We start from the raw sequence: 23,439 nt of genomic DNA, 5'->3' as shown, positions 1-23,439 counted from the left end.
GTTCCATCACTTGAATTTTCTATTGAGGACTGACAGAACAAGGCCACACAATAGCACTCAAGCTCTCCAAAATTCGATAACACTTTTTTTTTTCAGACTGATACCAGTACCAGTACTCAACTCGAGTAGTCACCGATACCACTAGTACCTTTGATACATAAAATTTCAGAAAATAAAAAACAAATCCTGCGATTGGCTGGCAACCAGTCCAGGGTGTGCTGAGATAGGCTCCAGCACCCCCCGCGACCCTTGTGAGGAATAAGCGGTCAAGAAAGTGAATGGATGGATGGAAAAACAAATCATTTTAGAGAAAGACCTAGCATTTTTTTCTCCTTAAAATTTTATGAAATTAATGGAAATTTTCTATCCTACCTCCTGATGGTAAAGCAGCTGTGAGAGGGCTGCCGATATTGTGGATAGAAAAAAGTGACAAAAATGTGTTATTTATTCGTTATTGTTCAATTTCCCTTTTCGTGGGACGTGATCCACCAGTGTTTACTGTGTGGGCGTTGCACGACGTCTCAACAGTATTTGACATGCGCTCGTGTTGTTACGGATTCAGCGGACAGAAGCCAGGCGACCTCAGCCAAAAACATATTGCCGATGCTGATGATGTTTTGGGTTGCAGGCGGTGGGGAAAGTGCAGCCAGTGTGTGTTTGGAGTCTGCAAGGTCGCACGCCGGACCGCAGACACACTCAACATGACCGCGCTCAGCACCTGCGACGACGCCTCAGCTACCACGACGGGTCTGAGCGACGCTCTCCCTTCTCGGACAAAGAAAACATGTTGATTTACAGAGATGGGTTCAAGTCATGCACGTGCGAGTCTTAAACCTTCCAGTCTCAGGCTAGTTACTTTGTCTTGGACAAGTGATGTCCCAAAGTCTTGAATTTCTAAGTCTGAGTGGAGGTTCAAGAAATGCAATTATGGTACTTTTGCTCCTATATCCAACGCTAGCTTCCTTTGTTGGCACAACTTTTGCTGGCCTGAATTTTTGGCCACGACAGCGCTTGGTGAGATGATGATGATAGTCCTGATTAATTTTCCTGTAGTGTTAAGATCTTTTTCCCTCCCCTATCTGCTCATAAAACAGTTCATTTGTGATTTATGGTGTTAAACATAAATGATATCGGGAAGCTTGCAGACTATTTATACAACATGTCCAACTGGGTCACCACGTAAGCTGACAGCTAGCCTAGCTTCTTCGTCGTCGACTTTGTAATTTGCGTTCGTCCGAATGGCAGCATACTGCCTCTCGCAGGTCAGTCTCAGTACTGCAACAGACCTGCTTGTTTTGAGGGACTTTATCACTTTAAAATGCTCATCATTCTTATGGCATCTTTTTCTGCACTTATTCACTATACAAACGTGTCGGAACGGGCGCATAATCCGAACCTCACTGGCAACTGTCGGGTCTAAATTTACGAGCTTACTTGGCCGGACTTTTGTCACCGAAGCCGTAAAAAGGCATTGGAAGCTCACATTGTTGTTTACGGCCTACAACAAACACAGCAGTCCCTCGCAGCAGCGTATTATAGTGTGGAGTGGTTTGATTTCAACCAACTCAATAACAAAGATGCGGATGGTTGACAATTCATTTTCTTGTTTTTATTTCATCACAACTAATGTGCCACTCCAAATCAATGTCCAAGTGCGTTCAGCCTCTTTTGATCGGTTCCAGTGTTTTCCTGTGCTGCCACCTTGTGGACATTTTGAGCTATTGTAAAAACTTTTGTGGAACCTCCGCTCAAATATTATCATTATTGGCATTTATCAATGAAACACTTAAAATCGTGTGTCGGTTTACGGACTTTGAGCACGATGAAGAGAGGAAGTGATGATGCTTTCGGCTAGTTGGCGGGCGAGCGCAGCCACTCGGTCTCCCCCTTGATTGCTTTTGGCACTCAAAAACCAGTCGATGACGTCACGGGACAGGGAGTTTGCGAAAGTCTCCACGGCAGCTCCGGGTCGGCACGCGGATGGATTGGATCGCTGCTGCGATTCATTAACGACCTTCCTGGGATTTTCAGTCAAGGCCTCCATCGTGGCATCCTGTCAACGTGGAAACGGTGTCAATCACATCGTGCGTGACAATGCATGCCTCTTGGAACGGACTGACACGACAGATGGGATTTGATTTAGGGGCCCCGCTCCCACCACTGCTTGTCTACCCAAAATGTAACCATATTCAAACCCAACTCACCGGAATGTTTCTCTGTACTGCTCACACGGTGCTTGTTGAGTGTGAACACAAACAGCCACCCTCACTTCCTGAGCTTTTAACAGGAAGTGCACACACCGTGTGCGTGTGTCTTGTGTACACTTAAATACACTTGATGTGAGAAAAAAAAAAGTGAGTGCTGTAATCCAGCCCTCTGACCTGCAAGGCCTTTTTGGAACAATTAGGCATACTGGAACACGTGTAATGTTTGCAAGTTCTAATACTCGACTGGAGTCATCTAATGGAAAGCACTTTGATGAAGAAATTCATAAATTTTAGATGGTTCAACACTGTTTACATTCCACAAAATACACAACCAACATTGCATATTGTTTACATCATGTCTGACATGTCTTAAGTTACATGCAATCTCATTTAGAAATGTTGTGGTCGTGTTTTCCTCCTCAGTCAAATAACTTCTATTTGAAAACCGCACCCGCTTGTTTGCACACCAACTCACGACGTCATGCACGTTCTCATGAAATCTTTGATCCCGGCGCCCCCTACTGGTCAAAGCAGATTTCAGTCTTGCTCGTCTCTCATCAGTTTGACAGTTGAAAGGTGTTCACCAAGAGAGAATCAAACACCAATATTGAAGGCAGCGAAGGTGTAAAAGATTTTGTCTATTTGTGATTATATCATTTTTACTTTTTTAGTCATTAACCTTGACAAGGTTCGGTTTCTATTAAAATCACTGCTTTGAAGCATGGGTTAAATCACGTCAAAAGCAAAAAGTCTTAGTTCTGAAACTGTTGGAGGAAAAATGAAATGCGCCTAATTTGAACGATGTGCATCTCACATAATGGCCAAACAATCAAACTGACGTCTTTTCTCAGAACGCTTTCATCACAGCATTCATTATTTTACGAAAATGCATTCCGTTCGTTAAAATGTGATATTTTCATTGTGTGTGCGTGAGTGCGCATCAAAGACTTCAAAGCAAAAGTTTTAATGCCACTGCAATCTTGTTTTTCGCCATGAGAGGTCGCAATAACTGAAGCGTCAAAAAAAGCTTGATTTTCCCATCACTAGTTTGTTTTATTTGTACGTTTTTGTACTTGCTTTTTTTCGGTCTGGTTTTGCTCAGCAGAGTCATGAATGACGTCAGCAAGCTTTTCTCCTCAATCAGGTTTATTTAAACAAAGGCTACGGGAGCCAAACGATATTTTTTTGGTATCATTTGGCTGTTTTAAAGTTTTTTTTCCTGTAGTGTCCTACTCACCCATTCGCTAATAACCCGCCAACGTTTGGCGTTCAACTCAACGACGCATTTACGATGAAAATTTGCCTTTATTTTTGTCCACAAAACTTCTGTTATGTGATTAATTTAGCGACCGTTTGGTACCATACAGAGTATCTCGAACCTGCTGTGTTTTTGAGTGTTCGCCGTTTGGCTTTGAAAGCTCTGTTCGAACGCTTCCCGCCCACCCGGGAGAGTATTTTAAACAAAACGAGCAGCCTTTCAAAGCTGCATCATAAGGAACTCGTTGATTGGTTGACGCAGTTTTAATTCCAGCCAATCGGGAAGACTGCGAGATTCGAGTCTGCAAAACTTACTTTCCTCAGTTTAGGAGGCGGAAGGCGAAAGGGGGGAAAAAAGCTTCAAAGATTCATTAATTAAATAAGGCAATTCGATCGTTTCCTAATTACTCGACTTGCGGGGAACATCATCTAAGGTAAGCAAGACGACCATGTTGATAGTTTGATTGCAGGGCATCCCAAATTGTTCAGTTTTGGAGGCTTTTGCCTTGTTTGTGCTCCCCAAAGCCAAACGCTGTTTTGTTTCGGTACCATGCCTTCTGTAAGAGGCATGAGAGCCTCTGTCACCGATGGAGTCGATTGCGACAAGAAGGTAAAAAGTCGTCGAGCAACAAATAGATTGTGCGTGCGTATGTTATGAACGAGCTTCTGCTCAATGGTCCTCGGGTCGTCGGTGGTTTTACAGGAACAGCAGGAGGAGCAGACAAATCCAAAGTCCAAGAGGCCGACTTGGCCTAAAGGAGTCCCGAAGGTCAAAAAGAGGACGGCCCTCGTCGACATGACCAATGTGAGCATTGCATATTGTTGAACCTCAAAAATGTACCACCAACATCAAAGTGCTCATCAAGGTTTTATTACGCAAACGTGTATTTCATATTCTTGGAAGGTAACAACAATATTTCAAGGTTTAAATTAGTGATGCACTTCAACATTAATCCAATTTGTGTACTGCACAACACTTATATTTACAATTAAATGTCTTGTTTATATAAATGCCCATTTTAAAATTAATTACCTAAATAAAAGTAATTGATACATCTGAAAGTACCTCACAAATGGCTGCACAGAATCTGTGCACTTAGTTTGTTTGTACTTTGCAAGGCTCACAAAGTCCACATCAGCTTGCCGGGCAGGAAAAAGAAGAAACAGCAGGTGAAGAAAAAGAGCGCCCCCTCGCTTTCAGAAAACAGTCAAGACGAGCAGCAAAGGTAGCGTTTTATTCTTTTGTTTCTTCCGCCGTTTTCCTCGTACTGTTGCCAGCCGCTTGTTTTGACGTTGTGCAGGTTATCCTCCGTCAGCAATGAGGAACAAGCTTCTGGAAACACTGATGAGGAGAAAGAGGAAGTGGGGGAGGCTCCAGCAGGAGAGCCTGCAGTCTGTTGTGTGCAGCAACACTTCTCGAGACCCCAAGTGAGTTGAGATTACCCCCCCCCCCCCCCCCCCCCCCCCCCCCCCCAGGCGTGCGTGTTATCGTTCCTTCACTTCTACAGATCCCCCCCGAGTTTGACGTGGACTCCGAAAACCGTGACGATTGCTTCATGTGTCCAGAGTACGCCAAGGACATCTTTGACTACCTCAAAAGCCGAGAGGTGAGTAGGGTGCCGGCATGACGCGCGGTCCGCTTCTGGTGAGAGTTGAGATTTCCCGCCCATTATTTTGGGTTTCAGGAGAAATTTGTGCTGCACGACTACATGTGCCAGCAGCCCAACATCAACGCCGGGATGCGTGCCATACTGGTGGACTGGCTAGTGGAAGTGCAGGTGAGCCACGTCGTTGTGAGTGTAACGATATATCGATATCGCGATAAATCGTGATACTTTGTGTCCCGATAGATTATCGATACGCCTACACAAGTATCACAATATTTGTAGTTAATATACAGCCACAATAATGGCTCCATTGTTCATTACTTATTGAGCAATTACTTGGAGGACCACTAGGAGGAGCCCCTCATAAGCGTGGTAATTGTAAGTAATTTAGCTTTTTTTCTACATGGCTCTGGTTGATCTCCTTTGCTCTGCTGCCACCTGCTGGCCGTTTGTGTAATGACTACCATTTCTGCAACCGTTCTTTGCAGTTGAGAGGCTGCATCAAAGCCTTCTGTATGCTCTAGCATTAAAAACAAAACAAAAAAAACAACGTATAAATACGTCTTTGGGACACTTAAAACCTAAAAAAAAAAAAAAACTTATTTACACGTTATTGGGAGTAAATGCGTTAATAATGGTTTTAGTCTATTAGTCTGATGAAAAATGTGTGTTGATGAAATTATTTTTGTTTAGTTTTCATTAACGAAATGAACACTGCTCCCCACCCAGGAGAACTTCGAGCTGTACCACGAGACTCTGTACCTGGCCGTGAAGTTGACCGACCACTTCCTGGCGCGGACCCCCATCCAGCGCGACGCGCTGCAGCTGGTTGGAGCCACCGCCATGCTGCTCGCCTCCAAGTTTGAGGTTCGAATGCTGCTGAGCGACAATCGTTTTGTGGCGATCGCCTCGGCAAATTGCGTCGGTCGTGTGGCGGCCATTTTAAGGCTTTTAAAAGAAAAACCTCCACAAGTTGGTGAGAGACGGGCGTGTCTTTTGCAGGAGCGCGACCCGCCATACGTGGAGCACTTCCTTTTCATTTGTGATGACGCGTACACCAGGCAGCAGGTTCTCCACATGGAAACCCGCATCTTACAAGAGCTCTCCTACGACATCGGCATCCCCGTCGCCTACCACTTCCTGCGCCGCTACGCCAAGGTATGCCTCATTTTATTCTTTTTTTTTTTGAGAGAGAGAGAGCTCAGAATTGTTCATTCGATAGTCTTACCGATTCAACGTCTTATCATCATTGCTCTCTCTCTTTTTTTAATTTTAATTTTAATTTTTATTTTTTTTACGTGTATGCGTGCGTGCAATTGCGTGTAAATTTATACTCATTAATTCACCTAAAACCTGATAAAAATCCCATTACCCTTCACCTTAACTGGGTACTTCAGAGTCTCGCCAGAGTTGTGAGGTTCAGACGGTCAGGAAACCAGAGAAAAAGTCAGAAAAGATAAAATGAAAAGAAAGATAAATCAAAGTAAAATCCAGCACCAACCAAACACTTCCTGCCTTCCACATAGTTACAAAATCAGTCTTACGGCAACCCCAGAAACCTCTAAATTCCAACAAATTAAAGAGATCTCAAGAGACCAGAGGAAAAACTAAAGAGAGGAAGGAGGGAAGGATAGATGAGGCAGAGTGAGATCCACAGAAACCAGCACATCCAGTCCATCAAAGTGAAATCCAGCACCGACCAAACACCTCCTGCCAAAAACCAGTTATTTTTTTAAAAAAATCTATCACAACAATGTGAAAATCCTTTTTTTCACCTTAGAATAGATCCGCACTTGCACTGAGCAGATATCCATGACTTTCCCCTTAGTATGAAACATTAAAAAAAAAGAAAAAAAAAGAAAATGGCAAATACTCATGGCTCATGCATTTGTTGTTGCGTTTGTGTGCAGTGTGTTGGTGTGGGAATCGACGCGCTCACGCTGGCTCGCTACTTCTGCGAGCTGAGCCTGATGGACATGGAGCTGGCGCTGGAGCGAAGCTCACTGCTGGCGGCCGCCTGCTTGCTTTTGGCGCTGTGCACCAAACATCTGCCAGGATGGGTATGGATTTGTGTCGATGCCACGCCGGGGGCGCCTTTTGTCTTGTCTAGTCATTGTTGTTTTTTTTTTGTTTTTTTTGTGATTCCAGCCGCCCATCCTGGAGTTCCACAGTGGCTACGCAGTTTCCGAGGTGGCGTCCACAGTACGGAAGCTTTACTCTGTGGTGGTGCAGCCTCCAAACGAGCTGAAGGCCGTCCACAGCAAATACTCACATGAGTAAGAATACACGTTTGAATACATTTGATGGATGTTCTTCCATTGATTTGTGTTCATTTCATCCTCTCAGGGTGTTTTTCCGAGTTGCTTCCCTGCCATTGGTGGACTTTGATGTTTTGGAGAAGACTTTATCGCCTGAAACGGCACCAGAAGTTCCCTCACATGTAGTTGTAAATAGTTAATGTAAAATATTTATACACGTTGTCTGTCTATTTTCTTTGCCGTTACAAAAAAGTGTTGAGGTTCTTAAAAAATGTTAGTGTTCATGTTTTGATATAAAACAAAAGTAATTGGCAAGGTGTAATTTTGTCTGTTACTTTTTAATTCCCCATGTGTATTAATGTTTTGCTACTGTTTAAAATAAAGACGTTTTTTTGAGTTTCTTACTGAAAATCTCTTCATTTGTCGTTTGCGTTAACTTAAGCCACTAGAGGGCAGACCAGCTCGTGTTGTGAGGTTCTCATCAGCTTCCACGAGGTTCATTCGTTCATTTTGGACCATGACGTCACAGGTACACCATTCATGAACTCATCTCTAACAGTGCGTTGCATCTTTTCTGGACATGTGCTTGCAGTCGCAAGTTTATCTTGGGCAATCTTTTGTAATTTTGAGCTTTCCTTACAGAACGTTTTTTTTTGTTTTGTTTTTTTAGATGTGAACAGAACAGTATTACTTTTGCCTGTGACTGAGTAGCATATAAACCAGGTAGATTATTATAGTAGTCAAAGTCGTTCCATCACATTTTGAAATCAAAATAATCCTCACAAATCAAATTACAACGGTCCAAATTCCAATGCTGCATTTGGAAATGTTACAAATTTTCGACGTGTGTGCTTGTGCTGATTAATCATCCTATTATTCAGGTTAAAGTATCTCCCCACCCCATTGGCCATCATTGGAGCCGTAATGAAACCGGCAAGTGAGCTAGCGCTCGCCGTAGACCTCCAATCACGCGATGGCAAGGACAACGAGGGGTGTGACGTCATCATACGCGGCATTTTGGCCTGCTGCCGGAAGTCCGATTTGTTTGTTTGGTCTGCTGCCGGAAGTCCGATTTGTTTGTTTGGTCTGCTGCCGGAAGTCCGATTTGTTTGTTTGGTGACAACTGCCAGTGCAAGAAACACGAAAGAAAAACGTTACACGTCGAAGATGAAGTAAGTAGCAAAAAGTTTACTAAGCGAGCATTTATTCACGATATTATCAACTGGAATGTACAGTCACATGGTGGAGGTTGCTTACATTTGTTTGCAAGTTAGCACATTGAAGTTCCGTCACGCACACGCTGCGCTAGCAAGTTTTTTTTTTTTTTTTTTTTTGAATTATATTGTAACCAGCTGCTTGAATTAGTCGAGAAGGAATGTTGGGGAGACAAGGGCCTAGTTGTATCACCTTTTATACTTTTATATATTTCTTGGAATCACTACATCATATATAAACAAAACGTATACCAGAAGAAAGACCAAAGTCTTTGGTATATATTTTTTGTATTCATGTCATTTTCATACTTTGTGTCAGTGCAGAGTTATAAGCCATCAAAGGGTAAATTCCATTCAAAATTTTGAATTGGACCTCTTTTGGCTGTGCAAGCGAGTCCCATGTTATTGTAAAAATCAGTGGAGTGAATCCCTGCAAAATTTTGGACCCCTGATAGATAAATAAATAAATAAATCCAAACATTGACCTTTGTGCCCATTTGTGTTGTGACGTCTTGCTCTTTTATAGTGAAAATATTTTGGAATTTATCTCTTAACCAAAATAAAACATTGCTCAGGAAATGGTTAATATTTTTTTGTCAAACATAATGTGTCAATTTGGAATCTGTGCCAGACAGAATTTTCCATTTTCTTTGTCATTTCTAAGAGGAAAGAAACATTTTTGAAATTGACTTGCACTATACCGTTTCACTTTCCCACAAAACTTTTACTTTTCTACCCCATTCACAAACAAGTGAATTTTGTGGACTATGACATGTTTTTCGGCAAAATTACAATTTCTAACCATTCGAATGGATTTGAGATTCGTTTGGCGTTCATTTGGCGTACGCGTTCAAGCTCTACTTCCCACCAATCAGTCGTGATTGTCGCAGCGTGTCGCGTCCCCAAATAATTCGAGTGCGCGTGTGCGTGCACTGAAATCCACTGGCACAAATCCACTTTCCAATCCATCTTTGTGCATTAATCAGGTGTCGCGTTCCTGCCCCCCCGCCTAATCTCTTTTTTTAATATTACGCATGTCAGAAAAACACACGGCCCTCAAATGGGAATGATGAAGCGTGTGCACACAGACACACATTGTGGCCACCCCTCATTATGCGGCGTTATGCAAACAGGACTGGAACATTCCAGAAGGCCCTTGTGTCTTATATAAATTCAAAGTGGAGCGCATACGCTCACGCCTACAGGTGTATCGCACACACACAACACGGACGCGCACACTCGAGCAGCATTAACATCCGCCCCCTTGGCAGGACACAAAATGACTTTTAAAAGATGGCCAACGTGCGTCATCTGCTTGTTTGTCTTTTTTTTTTTTTTTTTGTATCTCCTCCAGGAATTTGTGACTTTAATTTTTACGCAAAAATGTATCACAATGACGGCCTCAAACTGTTTTTCTTTCTCTATCATGATGGTTGAGTTGTTCAAGTGCTGGTGTTTGTATCGTTTGTTATCTTGGTAGCGACTTGACTTCAAAACTTTGCGCGTGTTGAGTTGAAGGACAGCCGCTGAAGCAATGTTGGCAAGAAAGAACAAATTTTGTGGGTTGCGCTCGCCGCCGTCTGCCTGGAAATCAGAGAGAATGGCGTGCAAGCATTTGGGACGTGCGGCTACGCAAATTTCCGATCTGGAACGTTCTGTTGGGTTTCTGTCGCGCCAACTGACAAGCCGAGCTATCTGAGGAGCTTTTTAACAGACATTATTACTCTCTCGATTGTGTGTCCATTTTCCCAATGTGTGTCCGAAAGTGATCTGTTAAAGGAATACAAGACTTATAACTCATTTTCCTGTATTGGATTACACATTGTTTACAAAGAATTAAAGTGCAAATATCTCTGGCATAAGTATCAAAATAAGAACATACTGTGGTGAACGCCATTCTCCTGGTCATATGATCGTGATGATGTACCCGTTTAGTAACTTGACTTTTTGACCTATAATTTTGACCTTCAAATTGATCTTGTGGATCACGTGACTTTGGCTCCTTTTTGGGGCTAAACTAAAAATCTTGCATCTCTGAAACGTTTATGTTTTGGAGAGCATATTAACGTCATAGGATAAATCAGGTCAATTTCAAGGTCAACTCGGTCAAAATGGCAAAAGGGTACTCAAATATGCATCAATCTTATACTAAAATTCAACAGGCCGTAGCTCTCAAACCCATGCTTGGATTCACCTAAAATATGAGGTTTAGCCACTTTTCAGATTTGATTTGACATGGAATGGCCATCCCTCTTTTGAAGACAATTTGTCACGTTGACTCATGTTGAAAGCGTCACCTGCTGTCTTCATGCAGACGTACTAATCGTCCATCTGGGAGGTTCAGATGTGAGATCAGCTGCTCTCTTTTAGCTCAACTTCTTCAAGGTCAGAAAAAAAGATAAAATCCCGCGGAAAAAAAAACTTTGCCAACCCTACAAGCTGTCTCAATGTTTCATGTTGTAATTGGCTCTTGCGCGTCTGCAGAAGTGTGTAATGGAAAAAGTTTTTCCTTCAAGGGCAAGGGAAGTTGGTGCCGACCACCAAAGCTCCACGAATGGAAGCTATACTTTTTTTTTTTTTAAACAATCTCTCAATCTTATCAGCAAGGTTGGATTTTGAACTTAAGTCTTCCTGCAGCTCAGCTCGCACTCGAGTCATTGATCATTTCCTGACAGAAAAAGGAAATGCTTGTCAAACGCACAAGCGTCATCTTGCAATACCGTCTTCTTCCTTCAGGGGCGCCACTGTTCATCAGCCTGGCCTCTGAAAGTCTTTAGCATGCATTACAGTATTTACAAACAAGCGTGGCAGGAGTGAATGAGTTCAACTGTCTCCTTGCATGCAATTTTTTTTTATGGAATTGTTATGTCGTTTCTCTCAAAGGGCTTGTGCTTTCTCTTGTCTATTAAGGGTTCACATTTTTCCCTTGCCAACTTGATCCTTCGCACCGGATCCCAACAACTTTGCCACCCGCAGGTGTGGATCTGAACCATGCAAGAGGTGAGTCCTGGACCCCTGTGAGAATCGCTCACGGCTAAGTTGCGGACACGAGGAGGTCTTGTCTGCCGGAGGTATGGGGTGACTTCAGAGGCAGGAATCCTTTCAAGGTGAGAGATTGGTGTGTTGAATGAAAGAAGTGAGTGAGTGTGGGAAAGGTGCTCGCTGAAGAGTAACAAACTGGCCTGGGGCCAACGGAAGGGTGGCCACAGAGAGCCTCCTGAAATTTAGGAAGATTACTTGTCATTTTTGAAGCACCCTATCCTGCGTGTAAATATTTTGTTCTGGGGCCTAGAGTAAAGTCATTTGCGACTACATAACTACAACATATACACATAAAGATATAAATAAATAAATTCATAAAAGTAAAAAAAAATTAATAATAAATAAATAAATATATAATTAAATATCAATCAATAAATAACACTGCTCTCACATTCATTTATTTTATGCTGCAGATGCTCTGTCAGGATGAAATGTGATTCAAATGAGGGGACGGTCCTTAGTGTGTCTTGGGTTGGACCCCGCCATTGCAAACTGCCTTTCAGTGGTCGAGTGAGCGCGTTGGCAAATAAAGAATTCTTGCTGGCTTGTGTGGAGAGCTCCAGCAATGGACGACTACCTTGTCCACTGTCACCACAACTCGTCAAGCAAATATTTTATTTTTGCGTTTATTTTCACATTTATTTTTATATTTCCTTTTATTTTTTTAATCTCTCTCTTTTTTTTTTTCTTTACTTATTTTTTAGATTTAATTTTTGTATTATATTTTTATATCTGCTTTTATTTTTGACTTTAATTAATTAAAGTGAAAATAAAAACAGATATAAAAGCTATAATTAATAATTTACAATTAATTAATTCATTAATTAATTTTTTATTTCGGGCAGTTTTGGTCCTCCCTAGTGCACAGCCTGTGTGAGAAGGCTACAGGAATAATAATAATAATAATAATAATAATAATAATTAATAAAAACTAAGTAGAGATGTTAAATGAGATAAAACTCATGACTATTGTATAAATAATTTTGTTGTTGTTTATGATGAGATATGAGGGCGGTTCCTTGGCTGAAGGCAAGTTGACGGAACAATTTTGGTGTGTAGAAACTGACAGTCAGCTTTTGAATTCCATTTTGAATTGTACCCTGCCCAGCCAAGTTGTGCTTTTGCAGGGTGGAATTAAGCCCAAAAGGTCCTGGGAAGTTATAAAAGCAGTTTTGAGAATTTAGTGCCAGACACCGTGCAGAAGTGTGGTCCTGCTGGACGCCCTTATATTCAAAATAAATTAGCTTTGTTTTGGGAGGTAGTTACTCAGTGGTGCCTCCTCAGTGTCCAGTAAACAACTACGTGTTGAATAATACTGATTGGCCTTATTGCTGTATTATAGTGCACATTTTGTGTTGCTGAAAGTGTCTGCCTCCTCCTGGTCCCTTTTTTTGAGGATTTCCCCCTCCGCCCGCACAATCTCACGCCGTCAGTGTCAAGAGCAAGACGCATCTGTCTCCCGAGCCTCATTTGCTCCCTCCATCTGCCTGCGCCTCGGCTTTGGCTCAAGGCTCAGACGCAGTCACCTGTTTCTTGCCATTCGCATTTTCCTCAATTAAGGCACTCAACTTTGATGTGCCTTTGTGGCAGCCTGACCTGAAATGACGCCCGGCGCATATTTATTCTGCGTGTTCACGCGCTGGAATACAATCATGGGTGATTGCTGATGAAAGTCTGCAAGTCCTGGCAAACGGGATGCTTTCGCTCCTCAATGTGACTTCAAACTTTTGTTTGCTTTTCCGCCCGGTGATCAAATATGTTTGCAGCTTTTGCAACGTGATGAGCAAGGGCCACAAATGTGAGTGGGTGCCTGAGTGGCGCCGCTTTTCCATGGCGAGTCCTCGTTCCCGCCTCAGGCGCACGTACCCCGAGCGAGCTGGCTGCAAATGCTGCTGCTCGCTCTTCTGTGTGGGCATAGCTACGAGACTGCTTATTCTGTCCACGAGAGCTGCTGCTGCTCAATGTCATAATCAAGCCTTTGACAACTTATATTTGTACTTGTATAGTGTTCAAGTAACACGCCGATACCATTATTTCCGACGCTAATATAGGACTTTGGATGCAACATCTTGTGTCTTGCTTGTGCACGGCATTCAACTGCGTGCCGAGCCAAGATATCCTATTGGCCCTTGAATGCTCTGAACTAATGGCATGGCTTTTCATGTTGAAGAAAAAACAAACAAACAAACCTCGGTATCGATACGGCGTCGTCAGTTGGGTTGAAAAAATAACCCTAATTGGGTCAAAAAGACCGACCCAAATGCTGGGATTTGTGTTTCCGATTATTGTTTAGCACAATTTTTTTAAATTTACACATGTAACCCAAAAAGTTGGGTCGGTGTAAAAAAATAAAAATAAATAAAAAACAAAATAAGTAAAATAAATAAATAAATAAATAAATAAATGAATACAAATAAAAATATTTTTTTTCATTTTTGCTAGTCAAAATGAGTAACCCACAAAACAACCTAAAAATCATGTTTGTTTGTTTGTTTGTTTGTTTTGTTTTTTAAATAAACCAAAACGTTGGGTCGGTCCCTTTTTGACCCAGTTTGGGTTATTTTTGACCCAACTGTTTTTAGACTGCACCGTATATCCATATGTATATTGTATTCATCTATACGTACAGTATATACCATGTTTATAGTATATCCATACTTGGATACTATTGATAGTTTGACAGAGTCCTAGTTTGTTTGGTGTTTAGAGGTTTTTATTTAGTGACTGATGAGATTGTTTAGCATCTCTATTGATGAAGATGTCGGCTCCACAAAAGCACTTTAGTGAGCACCTACTTGGGAGGAAGCCCTTGTGACTATCAGGCGAACATGTTGACTTGAACGAATGGGCAAAGGTGAGGCGAGCTGGCCTCTAGCAGGCCCGACCAAGAGAGAAATCCTGTCGGGATTTACTGCTTTAAAGGGAGCTTTTCCTCCCTGTTAGATCAATCACTTGTTGACTGAGCGAGGTGGGTCTTGCGCATGTGTGTGAAAGTGACTTAGTGTGCCACTTGGCTCCCGCGGCTATTTCATTCTCCTTCTGCCAATATAGTTAAATCGTTTGTTTCCGTTAGGGCGAAAATCGTTATTGTGCTGAAAGACTTTGATGCTCAGTGTTGTCAGCCGTATGTGAGAGAGAGAGAAAGCGAGAGAGCGGGAGATAAAGATTATCCGTGATTGTATCGTGCTTATTGCTTTGGAGGACAAGCTCACTTTGATCCGCGCTTACTTCAGCACCCCATAAAACATGCCGTTGATGCCACAATCCAAATTAGCATCTGCTGTGATGCGGTTGCAACCCATTGCAGTGAACTAATACTGCATTAAAACAGCGATTGCATCAGCGATCAATGGCGCTTGAAGGCAGGCAGAGCCTCAAAAACACTGCAATACATGATGACTTGACAACCGAGGCCTCTTGCGCTGTTGCATGTCGTTTGAATCAACAGGATTTCCTTTTGAGCTTGCACGAACACCAGCACACCATGTTGAAGCCATCGTAGGTGGCTAAGTCAGGGGTCTGCAACCTGTGGTTCTGGAGCCACAATGTGGGGCTTTACTCCATCTCCTGTGGCTCCCTGTGGATCTCTTAAAAAAAAAATAAAAAAATAGTAGAAATGATTTTTTTGTTCATATTTATTTTTATTTTTTAGGTGAAATTATTTAAAGTAATGATTTAGATTTTAAAAATAATTAAATATTCAAAAGTTGTCAGAGTCCAAATTTTTGAGTTGTCAGAAAGAGCGCAATGAAAGGTAGATGTTTGTTTTTTTAATTACTTAAAATTGTCCAAAAATTGACCATAAAATGTCCACAAAAAAGAAGAGGAGGAAAAGCAGAAAAATACCATAAAATGTCAATGGAATTGCCAAAAATGTCAAACAATCAAAAAAATAATATTCCCAAAAATTACCATTAAATGTTCACAAGATTGCACCAAAAAAAATTGAAAATGTATTTGAAACAAAAAAGGAGAAAACAAAATGTTTTAAAAGTAACTAAAATGTCCAGAAACAAAAGAAGAAATACTGAACATTATCATAAAATGTCCATCCTCCCCTCAAATAAATAAATAAATAAATAAAGTCAGAAAATTTATTTAAGAAAAGGCTGGGGGGAACACACTTCAAAAATTAACCATAATGTCCACAAGAATGTCAAATACAGAAAAAAAAATGTCCAAAAATAGCCACAAACTGTCCAAAAAAAGGAAGGGGAGAGGCAGAAATTACCATATGTCCATAAAATTGCCAAAAATGTTGGAAATTTGACAGTAAGGCAGAAAAGTCTAAAAATGTATGAAGAATTACAAACAAAAAAAATATCCAAAAACGGAAGCCAAAAGGTAGAAGAAAATGAATCGGTATTGGATGGTGCACATTTTTCTGTTCTGGTACATCTAATTATCTCTTGTGCATTCAGTACATTAGACTAACACAAAAACATTGTTTCGCTCATCACAATGTTCAAATGTTTTGCAGCTCCACAGAGATTTTTTGTCATTTATTTGGCCTAAAATGACTCATTTGTCGGTCAAGACTGTCAAGTCAATTTAGAAGAAGCTTCGCACACCCATCAGACATTGAAGACGAATGTGTGACAGAAGAAGCAGGTGTGCTGATTTGAGGACTTTGAGATGAATCTTTGATGTGCTTTCATCAGTCTGGTGGTGCAATACCACGCAAGTCTTCACATTTGATGTGGCCCTTGAAAAGAAAATACTTGGACAAGCCTTGTTGTGATTTATACAACTGTTGTTCAAGAGATTTGTGGAGCAAAAATGCTTGAAATTGCCGTTAACTCTTTTACTGCCACACGTTATAAAAAAAATAATAATAATGACAAAGGCATTTTGACCATTCACATCATCCTTGAAAAAGTTACATTTCATCAAATTTCATCATGTTTCATTGTAATTTCATACGCCGGCATCCCCATTGTAAAGAGATGAAATGCTGCCATCTGCTGGCCATAGTTAGTGTTTTTGATTCCACAACCTATTGACCAGGCAGTGCTGCATTTAGATGTTGCACTGCCCAATGATTTAAAAAAACAAACAAAAAAACAGCCAACATAGTTGACGTTATTTAACGTTTATGGCGGCATACGTCGTGATTTTAAGAATCGTTATCAAACGTTTTTGGCAGTCAAAGAGTTAACAACAAAGAGAAATTGCAGAGTGGCTCTCCAAACATCTTCCACCTGACTCTCGACAAGCCGCAGCTCTCAGCTAGAATGCTTTCGGTTTATCTTTTTTACATGAATTGAGATTAACTCGAGATTACTCACAGATAAACTAGGCCAGTCGCTTCTGGTTAAGGATTTGACCCGGGTGGCGGTTTCATTGCAAGCCTTCTTGTGTAACACACAGACAGCATCATGTGTCATCGGCGTGGTCGTTTGCCGCCGACTCACACCGGCTTGTGGATGAGTGTTGCGGTTTTGAGTGGACAAGAAAGATGAGACCGACTGGAGTTTGGGTTGGAGTGGAAATAAATTGTATTAATCCACTCAGCGTGGAGACACAGCAGCAAAGACTCGCCAAATTAGATGAAACCTCTCTTCTGGATTCCATGAGCAAGACTCGTAATCTTTATTTCCATCAGTATCATATCTGGGATCCAGTCGGAATCCGTGACGGGAACCAATTACTTTCACGCAACACTATCTCAACTCTGACCTTGAGAGAAATCCTGAAGTTTCTCCTCTCTCGGCGAATGATGATGTTTCCAATCTCGCAGGGTTGCCCGAGAGCGACGCGTGACTCAGATTTTCCGGAAGATTTCCTTTCTGAGCTTCCGATCTTATTTCCATCTTGGAGTTGTGAGGCTGAGTCACGAAGCAACGGGAGGCTTTTTTCAGCGTTTGCTTGCTCTCCACTTGTTACAAAGTCAACAAGAAAGTCTTTGGAACACAATGTGGATGCTAGCAAAGCCTTTTGAGCATGTCAAACAGGACTTTGCTATTGCTGCGCATGAAGAGGTTGGCTGTCAGGTTCTTTTATTTGTGACAAACTTTAGATTCTGTTTTCTGACATGAGGCTGTTTTTCAGGAGTTGTTCAGCCTTGATCCTCAGCCATATTCCTGTTGATTTTTCCAACATTATGGCTGGAATTGGAAGTACTTTCAGGCCTGAGGCGCATTCCTGCTTAACTCAATTGCTCCCAATAACGTGTAAATACGTTTTTTTTTTAATGTTCTAAGTGTCACAAAGACGTATTTATATGTTTTTTTTGTTTGTTTTTGGGTTTCTTTATGCTAGAGCATACAGAAGGCTTTGATGCAGCCTCTCAACTGCAAAGAACGGTTGCAGAAATGGCAGTTATTACACAAACGGCCAGCAGGTGGCAGCAGAGCAAATGCGATCAACCAGGGCCTTCTAGAAAAAAAGCTAAATTACTTTGAATTTTAAATAGATTTGTGAAAACTGATGAAACTTAGCTCTCTTCTAATGCTAATTGCTGCAAAACGGAAACAGATAGAAACATACTCTTTTTTTCTTTTTTCTTTTTTTCCTGATGAAAGATGAGACTTTAATCTTTCTTTTGGTAGGTTCCATGCTTTTATAGCAATTGAACACAATATTCTGTGGGCCTTGTAAAATCAGTCAAAATCCAGTAAAACAGCCGGGAGCGAACGGGATTGTTTCTGTGAAAATGTCTGGGAGTGAACGAGTTAAGAACATCTGTACAGCCCAAACAAAAATGGCAACCTCCTCACTGCATGAACGGCATCACGAGCGGTGGTCGTTTAGCGCGAGTGGCTATTGACCGCTTGGATGGAAGCCATCATTTATAGGATTATACTGCGCTTGACACCATCAATACTACAAGTCGTCGTGCTCCCGACGTGCACGGGATGGATTTTGTCAGTACAAACATTTGACATTTGGAAAAGACAGTTTGAACTCTCTGGCTCATTTTCATTGTACAATTTTAAAGCCCACATTCACAATGCTTTTTCAAATTTTAGATTTGTTATCTTTGACAGACAGCACACATACAGTGAAGTGAAACTTTTATAGTTAACATAAATGTCATCACAGCTATCATCCACCTGTGGTCAAAATCCAGTCTTCTGAGGCAGATCTCAAAAACCTGAAGACAATCAGGCCTTTCTGGCTGTTAGGCTCTGGAATTGGATCACAAAAACGCAGACACAAATAAGAATAAGCTATGCACGACAGCAAAAATGACTTTTCTGTTCAGCTTCAAATCATGTGACTGGAGGGAGTTCCCCAATATTGCAGTCTCACTTTTTCAAAGTATTTTCTCGAATGAATTGGATGAATGAAAAGTGAAGTCCACGTGAAGCGAGCTCTTTCACCGATGGGATTGTTGTCGCAACCATTATGGGATTAAGGGAAGCTCCGAGCTTTATTCCGCCAATAATCCTGCTTTTATGCACTAGGGAAAGGATTCCGATGCTGCTTGTTCTCTCAATGCTAGCTGGATTGTAAAGCACATGCGCGGTTCGCTTATGTTTGAATTCCACACATTAGTGACCGAGGTACACCCCAGACAAAATCCTTTTGTCGCGGAAGACCTTATTGGCGCAATCGAGACAAGAAGTCCCGATCGCTCGTGACGGGATTTCTTTCTACTAATTCTGTTTGCTCCACACGTTGCATATTTTATTACATCCGTTCCCCCTGATTAAGATTTAAAGAGTGTGCATGTAGGATCAGGATTCAATCTTCCCCTTGTTAAGTAATGCAAACATATCAGCTTATGCCCCATTAGTGCTGTTTTATAGGAGTTGGTGGAAGGGAAAAAAAAACTCTGGTGAGCATTTCATGAGGTCTGGAGATTGTCGACAGGGGGACCCCAAAACACTTGGGTCCCTCCCCAGAAAGTGAATTTAAAATTTTGTAATGTTGAGAGCTGGAACATTGCACATAATCTACACTATAATACATTTCTAATTATGAATAAGTCTGTTTGGTTTGCTGTTGGAGCTGATGTGCTGTATCTAATCGAGCGCCCCTTTTGACACGCATTGGGAGTGTTTCGTCATGTGCAGTCTCTCATCCCTTCTTGTTGCGTTTGTGAGGTGAGAGCTCTGCCTGCCGCTTTTGATTTCTTGTATCCACGCGTCCCCCTGCAGTGGCGCGGCAGGAGCTTCTCGCACACGCACGCGCTTGCTGCTTGCGGCGTGACGAGAGGTTAGCCACTCTCCCTCTTTTCATGCTTTTTAAACTTTCCACGCGGCGCATTTTGACGCTTTCCCATGAGCAGATCAGCGGCATCCCCAGTGGACTGGACACGCTACAGGGTCTTTTGTCACCGCCCCCTCTCTCTTTTTTTTTTTTTTTTTTTTTTTTGAACCAGCCTTGCTGCAGGACTGCTTTGCGCACACGCAGCTGAGTCCGGAGCCAGAACCGAACCGAGAGCGCCACGGGGCGGGCACCCTGCCCTGCCTTCGCCCCTCTATGGGAAGCGGCAAGTTGCGTTAAGGCGTGGGCGACGTGGAGCGACCGTAGGAGGACGTAGACGAGCTGGCAGGTGAGCAGCCCCCCCCCCCTCTCGCTTTCTCTTTCGCGCTCTCTCTCCTCTTCGTCTTGCTCCGGATGCTTTTCCAAGCAGATTTTGAGTGAAACTTTGGAGGATGTATGCCACCCGATGCGTGCGCACGCGTCGCGTAGCTATTTGTGAAAGCTTTGGTGTATGCGTGCAGTTTTTTGGGGGTCTGGGGTGGTGAGGTGGAGGGCGTGGCCGCGTGGCGGTCCCTGCCGGCTCTCCACGCGTGAATGGGCGGGACTGTAGCGCGCAGTCGTGTGTGTCCCCCTCAACGATGCTGTTGCTGCTCCTCAGGTGTCCCTAATGATGTGGCCACTCAGTCACCCGCGTTTGCGCACACCGCGCGTGCAACGCCGGTGTTCTTAATCAAGTGGCCGCGGTTGTGTCGCTATTTCAGACTGTGGCGTGAGTCATCTGGCGGCTCTCCAGGAAGCCAATAAGAAGCGGCGAGATTTAAAGGCTCCTTCGGGTACGTCGTCGGAATTGAAATTGTTCCTCAAGTCTCATTTGAATGCACGCCGGAGCCTTTCTTGTTGTCTTTGTCTCGCTCTTCACTTCCCGCTCGGCCACCGCGGAAAGAGAGCTTGCGATGGATTGTCTCACCCTCCCACCCCCAACAGTTGGCGCTTCGTATCTCTCTGGCTCATCTCCACTTGGGTGCTCGGCTTGCTTGTATGACCTTCTCGCTGTCACATATGCTACAAGTTGACACGCTGTGTGTGTGGGCTCCTCCGAATGAACTCCAAATGCTGTTTCTCAGTGTATAGTGCCGCGCACGCACTTAAAGCAATGAACTGCACGTTTGACGAAAATGAGAAAATCGATTAAGAGGTGGATGGCATGATTAAACAGGAACGCCTGTGGGGGGCTCAGGACAAACGTCATCAAATGACAAAAAATAAAAACGTGTGCGCGTATTCATTCAGACCGTTTTTGAATTCAGTGAGTTTATCTCAATGAACTTCTCCAACATCCGGTGTTGCCAAATGTGGGATTTGAATGCGGTGCAGATTTGTTCAACATTGTTCCGCCAGCATCGGGGAATTTCCTCCAGGAGGCAAAAGTTATTTCAACGTATTTGTAGCAGTGATAATTTCGTCCAATTTTTTTTTGTCATAATCTTCGTAAGGATAACTAAAATTGACCGACAATTTTGTCAATGACTACAACGAAAACAACAGTGACGAAAATTCACACAATCCAATCAGAAGGAATGAAACACAGTTTGGAGAAAAGATCCACTCAGAAACTGTTCAGTGTTCACTGCACATTATTACATGTTTACATTCAATGTGCCATTTTTTTTATTTAGGTGAAATTAAGTTATATTATTATCAGTTCAAGTTGTTTCATTGAAACAATAAAGGCACCGTTTTGTTAAATGTCTTGCATATTAAACTACAGTTACAAATAGCTTTTATAATTTTCTGTATAAAAGTTGAAATGCTCTTTTTTTTTCATCGACTAAAATTGGATTCAAACTAAAATACAATCAGATGACTAAATTGTGACTAAAACATTAATTAATTTTAGTCGAAAGACTAACTAAAATAAAATTCAAATTTCTTGTCAAAATTAACACGGATTTGTAGGCCTAATGCTAAAATTGATTTTTTTTTCCCACATAATGTGCAAATTTTAAAAAATGGGTTGTTTTTTTTAGCATTTGTCCTCATTTTTCCCCTATAATGCAAGATAAAAAACCCTGTGGCATTATGAGGAAAAAATGTGTTACGTTCGAATGCACTTTCAAATACGTTCAAATGTATTTGACGAGCTCTGAAATAAATATCTGAAAGGTGGATTGCCTCAAGGGTGATGTCATATAATGAACTGGAGGCTAAGAATGTTGTAATTCTGACACGGAGGCACGGAAACGCAGCAGCTACCAGACTAGTTTATTGCAAATTGAACACGTTGCTTTCGAGTTCTCATGGTGTCGTTGACTCCTGTAGTTGCTTATAGAATTATTGATCTGGGACGCTCACTCGTTCGCCATCTGGTGTCAAATTGTTCCTGTTAAGTGTCGCAGAGGTTAGAGCATCTGGGCTGACGTTACGGCCATTCCAAAAGCCTCGAGTCATGTATCGTTTTGGCCTTCGAGGAGTTTCCCCTAGAAGGAGTTTCCTGTCTTGTTTAATTGATTTCTTGTTTTGACTTGCAGCCAAATTTCATCTGATCCTTCGCTTTAGGACGCCATCCTGGGATTTACAATTAGGACTTTGTTCAAGCAAGAAGACAAGGTCCTACATCTGTTCGTTTCCTGTTCGCTATCCTTGAGTCTTTCCGCCGTCCTTCTGTTCTCATCTCGCGGCTGAGCCTTTAGTCGTCCTCTCCCACTGAGCGCCATTCAAAGAAAGCCTTCCTTGCAAGTGCTACAAAAGAAAAAGCCGGATGGGGCTACAGTATGCTCACAGATAGCTCGAGCGCCGTCCCCGACAAAGAAAACGGGAAGCTCAAGTGGTTCTTGAAAGTTAAACACCAGCGCAGAATCGGCGCTCATATCGCCAGCCTTGTAGAATATTACAATTGTTGTAGCACGTTGTTCCACAAACGGTGTTAAACGTATTTGATTTGGCTTTCGTGTGATATAGCGACACAAAGTGGAAAGAAAATGGCACACGTCGGGGTCAAAAGTGAAAGTCGGCGTTAAATGTGATGATATAATGTCAGTGGAAGGAGCTCAAGCTAAAAATAGCCAAAGGACAAACGTACACGGGCCAGGAGCGTCACTGGTGATGGCTGGGGGCGGGACGAGTGCCGAAACGTCGTTTACATCAAATGCTTCAAGTGGATTAGTCGGTTAATTTGGTCGCTGTGGTAACCGATGCCTTAACATCCCGTTGTTTGCTTGTTGTTGTTCACAAGTTTGACCAAGCGTGTATACTCCTCCCGTCAGTTCAATTTTCCTCATATAAATCTGTTGAAGTCACCCCCAAAACACATTTTTTTCCCCACATTGACATAATTAAACCTTCTAAACATTTCCACAATTGCACATTTTTGCAATTTTATGCACGGGGTCCCGTGCATGGGGCAAAAAGCTTTCTTGCGTCTAACCTTTGCTGTCAAAACGGACGTTTTGGGAGCCATAGGAGGAAAGAGCCACATGTGGCTCCAGAGCCGCAGGTGGCAGACCCCTGGTCTAACCTATCAACACACCACCAAGGTTACTTTCAATAATTTGCCAGATTGGTCGACACGTTCTCAGCCTGTTGCAATTGAAATTGTGGCAATCGAAATGGAAAGCAAGAGTGTTTGTCCAAATGGGTTTCACTTGTATGTGGATGCGATATCTGATGAAAGAAACTTTTATCGGAGGTGTGAATGATGAAC

At 42.3% G+C, this 23,439-nt stretch overlaps 2 protein-coding genes and 1 long non-coding RNA gene across 13 annotated transcripts in view; 2 read left to right on the top strand and 1 right to left on the bottom strand.

Annotated features, from left to right (window-relative positions):
* Positions 1-1,594: 1,594 nt before the first annotated feature.
* Positions 1,595-3,377, bottom strand: LOC144003696 (uncharacterized). Its single transcript, XR_013279041.1, has 2 exons — positions 2,205-3,377; positions 1,595-2,053 (listed from the first exon to the last, which is right to left on the bottom strand). It is a non-coding gene; the product is annotated as an uncharacterized LOC144003696 (long non-coding RNA).
* ccnb3 (cyclin B3) lies at positions 3,124-7,730 on the top strand. Its single transcript, XM_077500205.1, has 12 exons — positions 3,124-3,898; positions 3,990-4,074; positions 4,168-4,269; positions 4,584-4,690; positions 4,766-4,892; positions 4,973-5,071; positions 5,150-5,242; positions 5,801-5,938; positions 6,074-6,229; positions 6,982-7,131; positions 7,220-7,347; positions 7,418-7,730. Exons 2-12 carry the CDS (start codon positions 4,015-4,017, stop codon positions 7,527-7,529), a joined length of 1,272 nt encoding a protein of 423 aa, XP_077356331.1. The 5' UTR covers positions 3,124-3,898; positions 3,990-4,014; the 3' UTR covers positions 7,530-7,730.
* A 561-nt stretch (positions 7,731-8,291) lies between these two features.
* Positions 8,292-23,439, top strand: part of htr2cl1 (5-hydroxytryptamine (serotonin) receptor 2C, G protein-coupled-like 1) — a 42,995-nt gene continuing 27,847 nt past the window's right edge. For 3 of the 11 annotated variants that reach the window (XM_077499222.1, XM_077499212.1, XM_077499213.1), the window contains exons 1-2: positions 8,292-8,501; positions 11,454-11,650. The gene's annotated coding sequence lies outside the window, so the exon portion shown is untranslated. Of the gene's footprint in view, positions 8,502-11,030; positions 11,651-19,560; positions 20,089-20,345; positions 20,573-23,439 lie in introns of those variants that run through there. The other 8 variants (XM_077499223.1, XM_077499215.1, XM_077499220.1 and 5 more) reach the window with 6 other exon arrangements.

This window comes from Festucalex cinctus, chromosome 16, assembly GCF_051991245.1.
Source record: "Festucalex cinctus isolate MCC-2025b chromosome 16, RoL_Fcin_1.0, whole genome shotgun sequence".
Taxonomy (NCBI): domain Eukaryota; kingdom Metazoa; phylum Chordata; class Actinopteri; order Syngnathiformes; family Syngnathidae; genus Festucalex; species Festucalex cinctus.
Note: the sequence above shows the minus strand (reverse complement) of the source record. Positions and strands in the feature narration are given on the sequence as shown.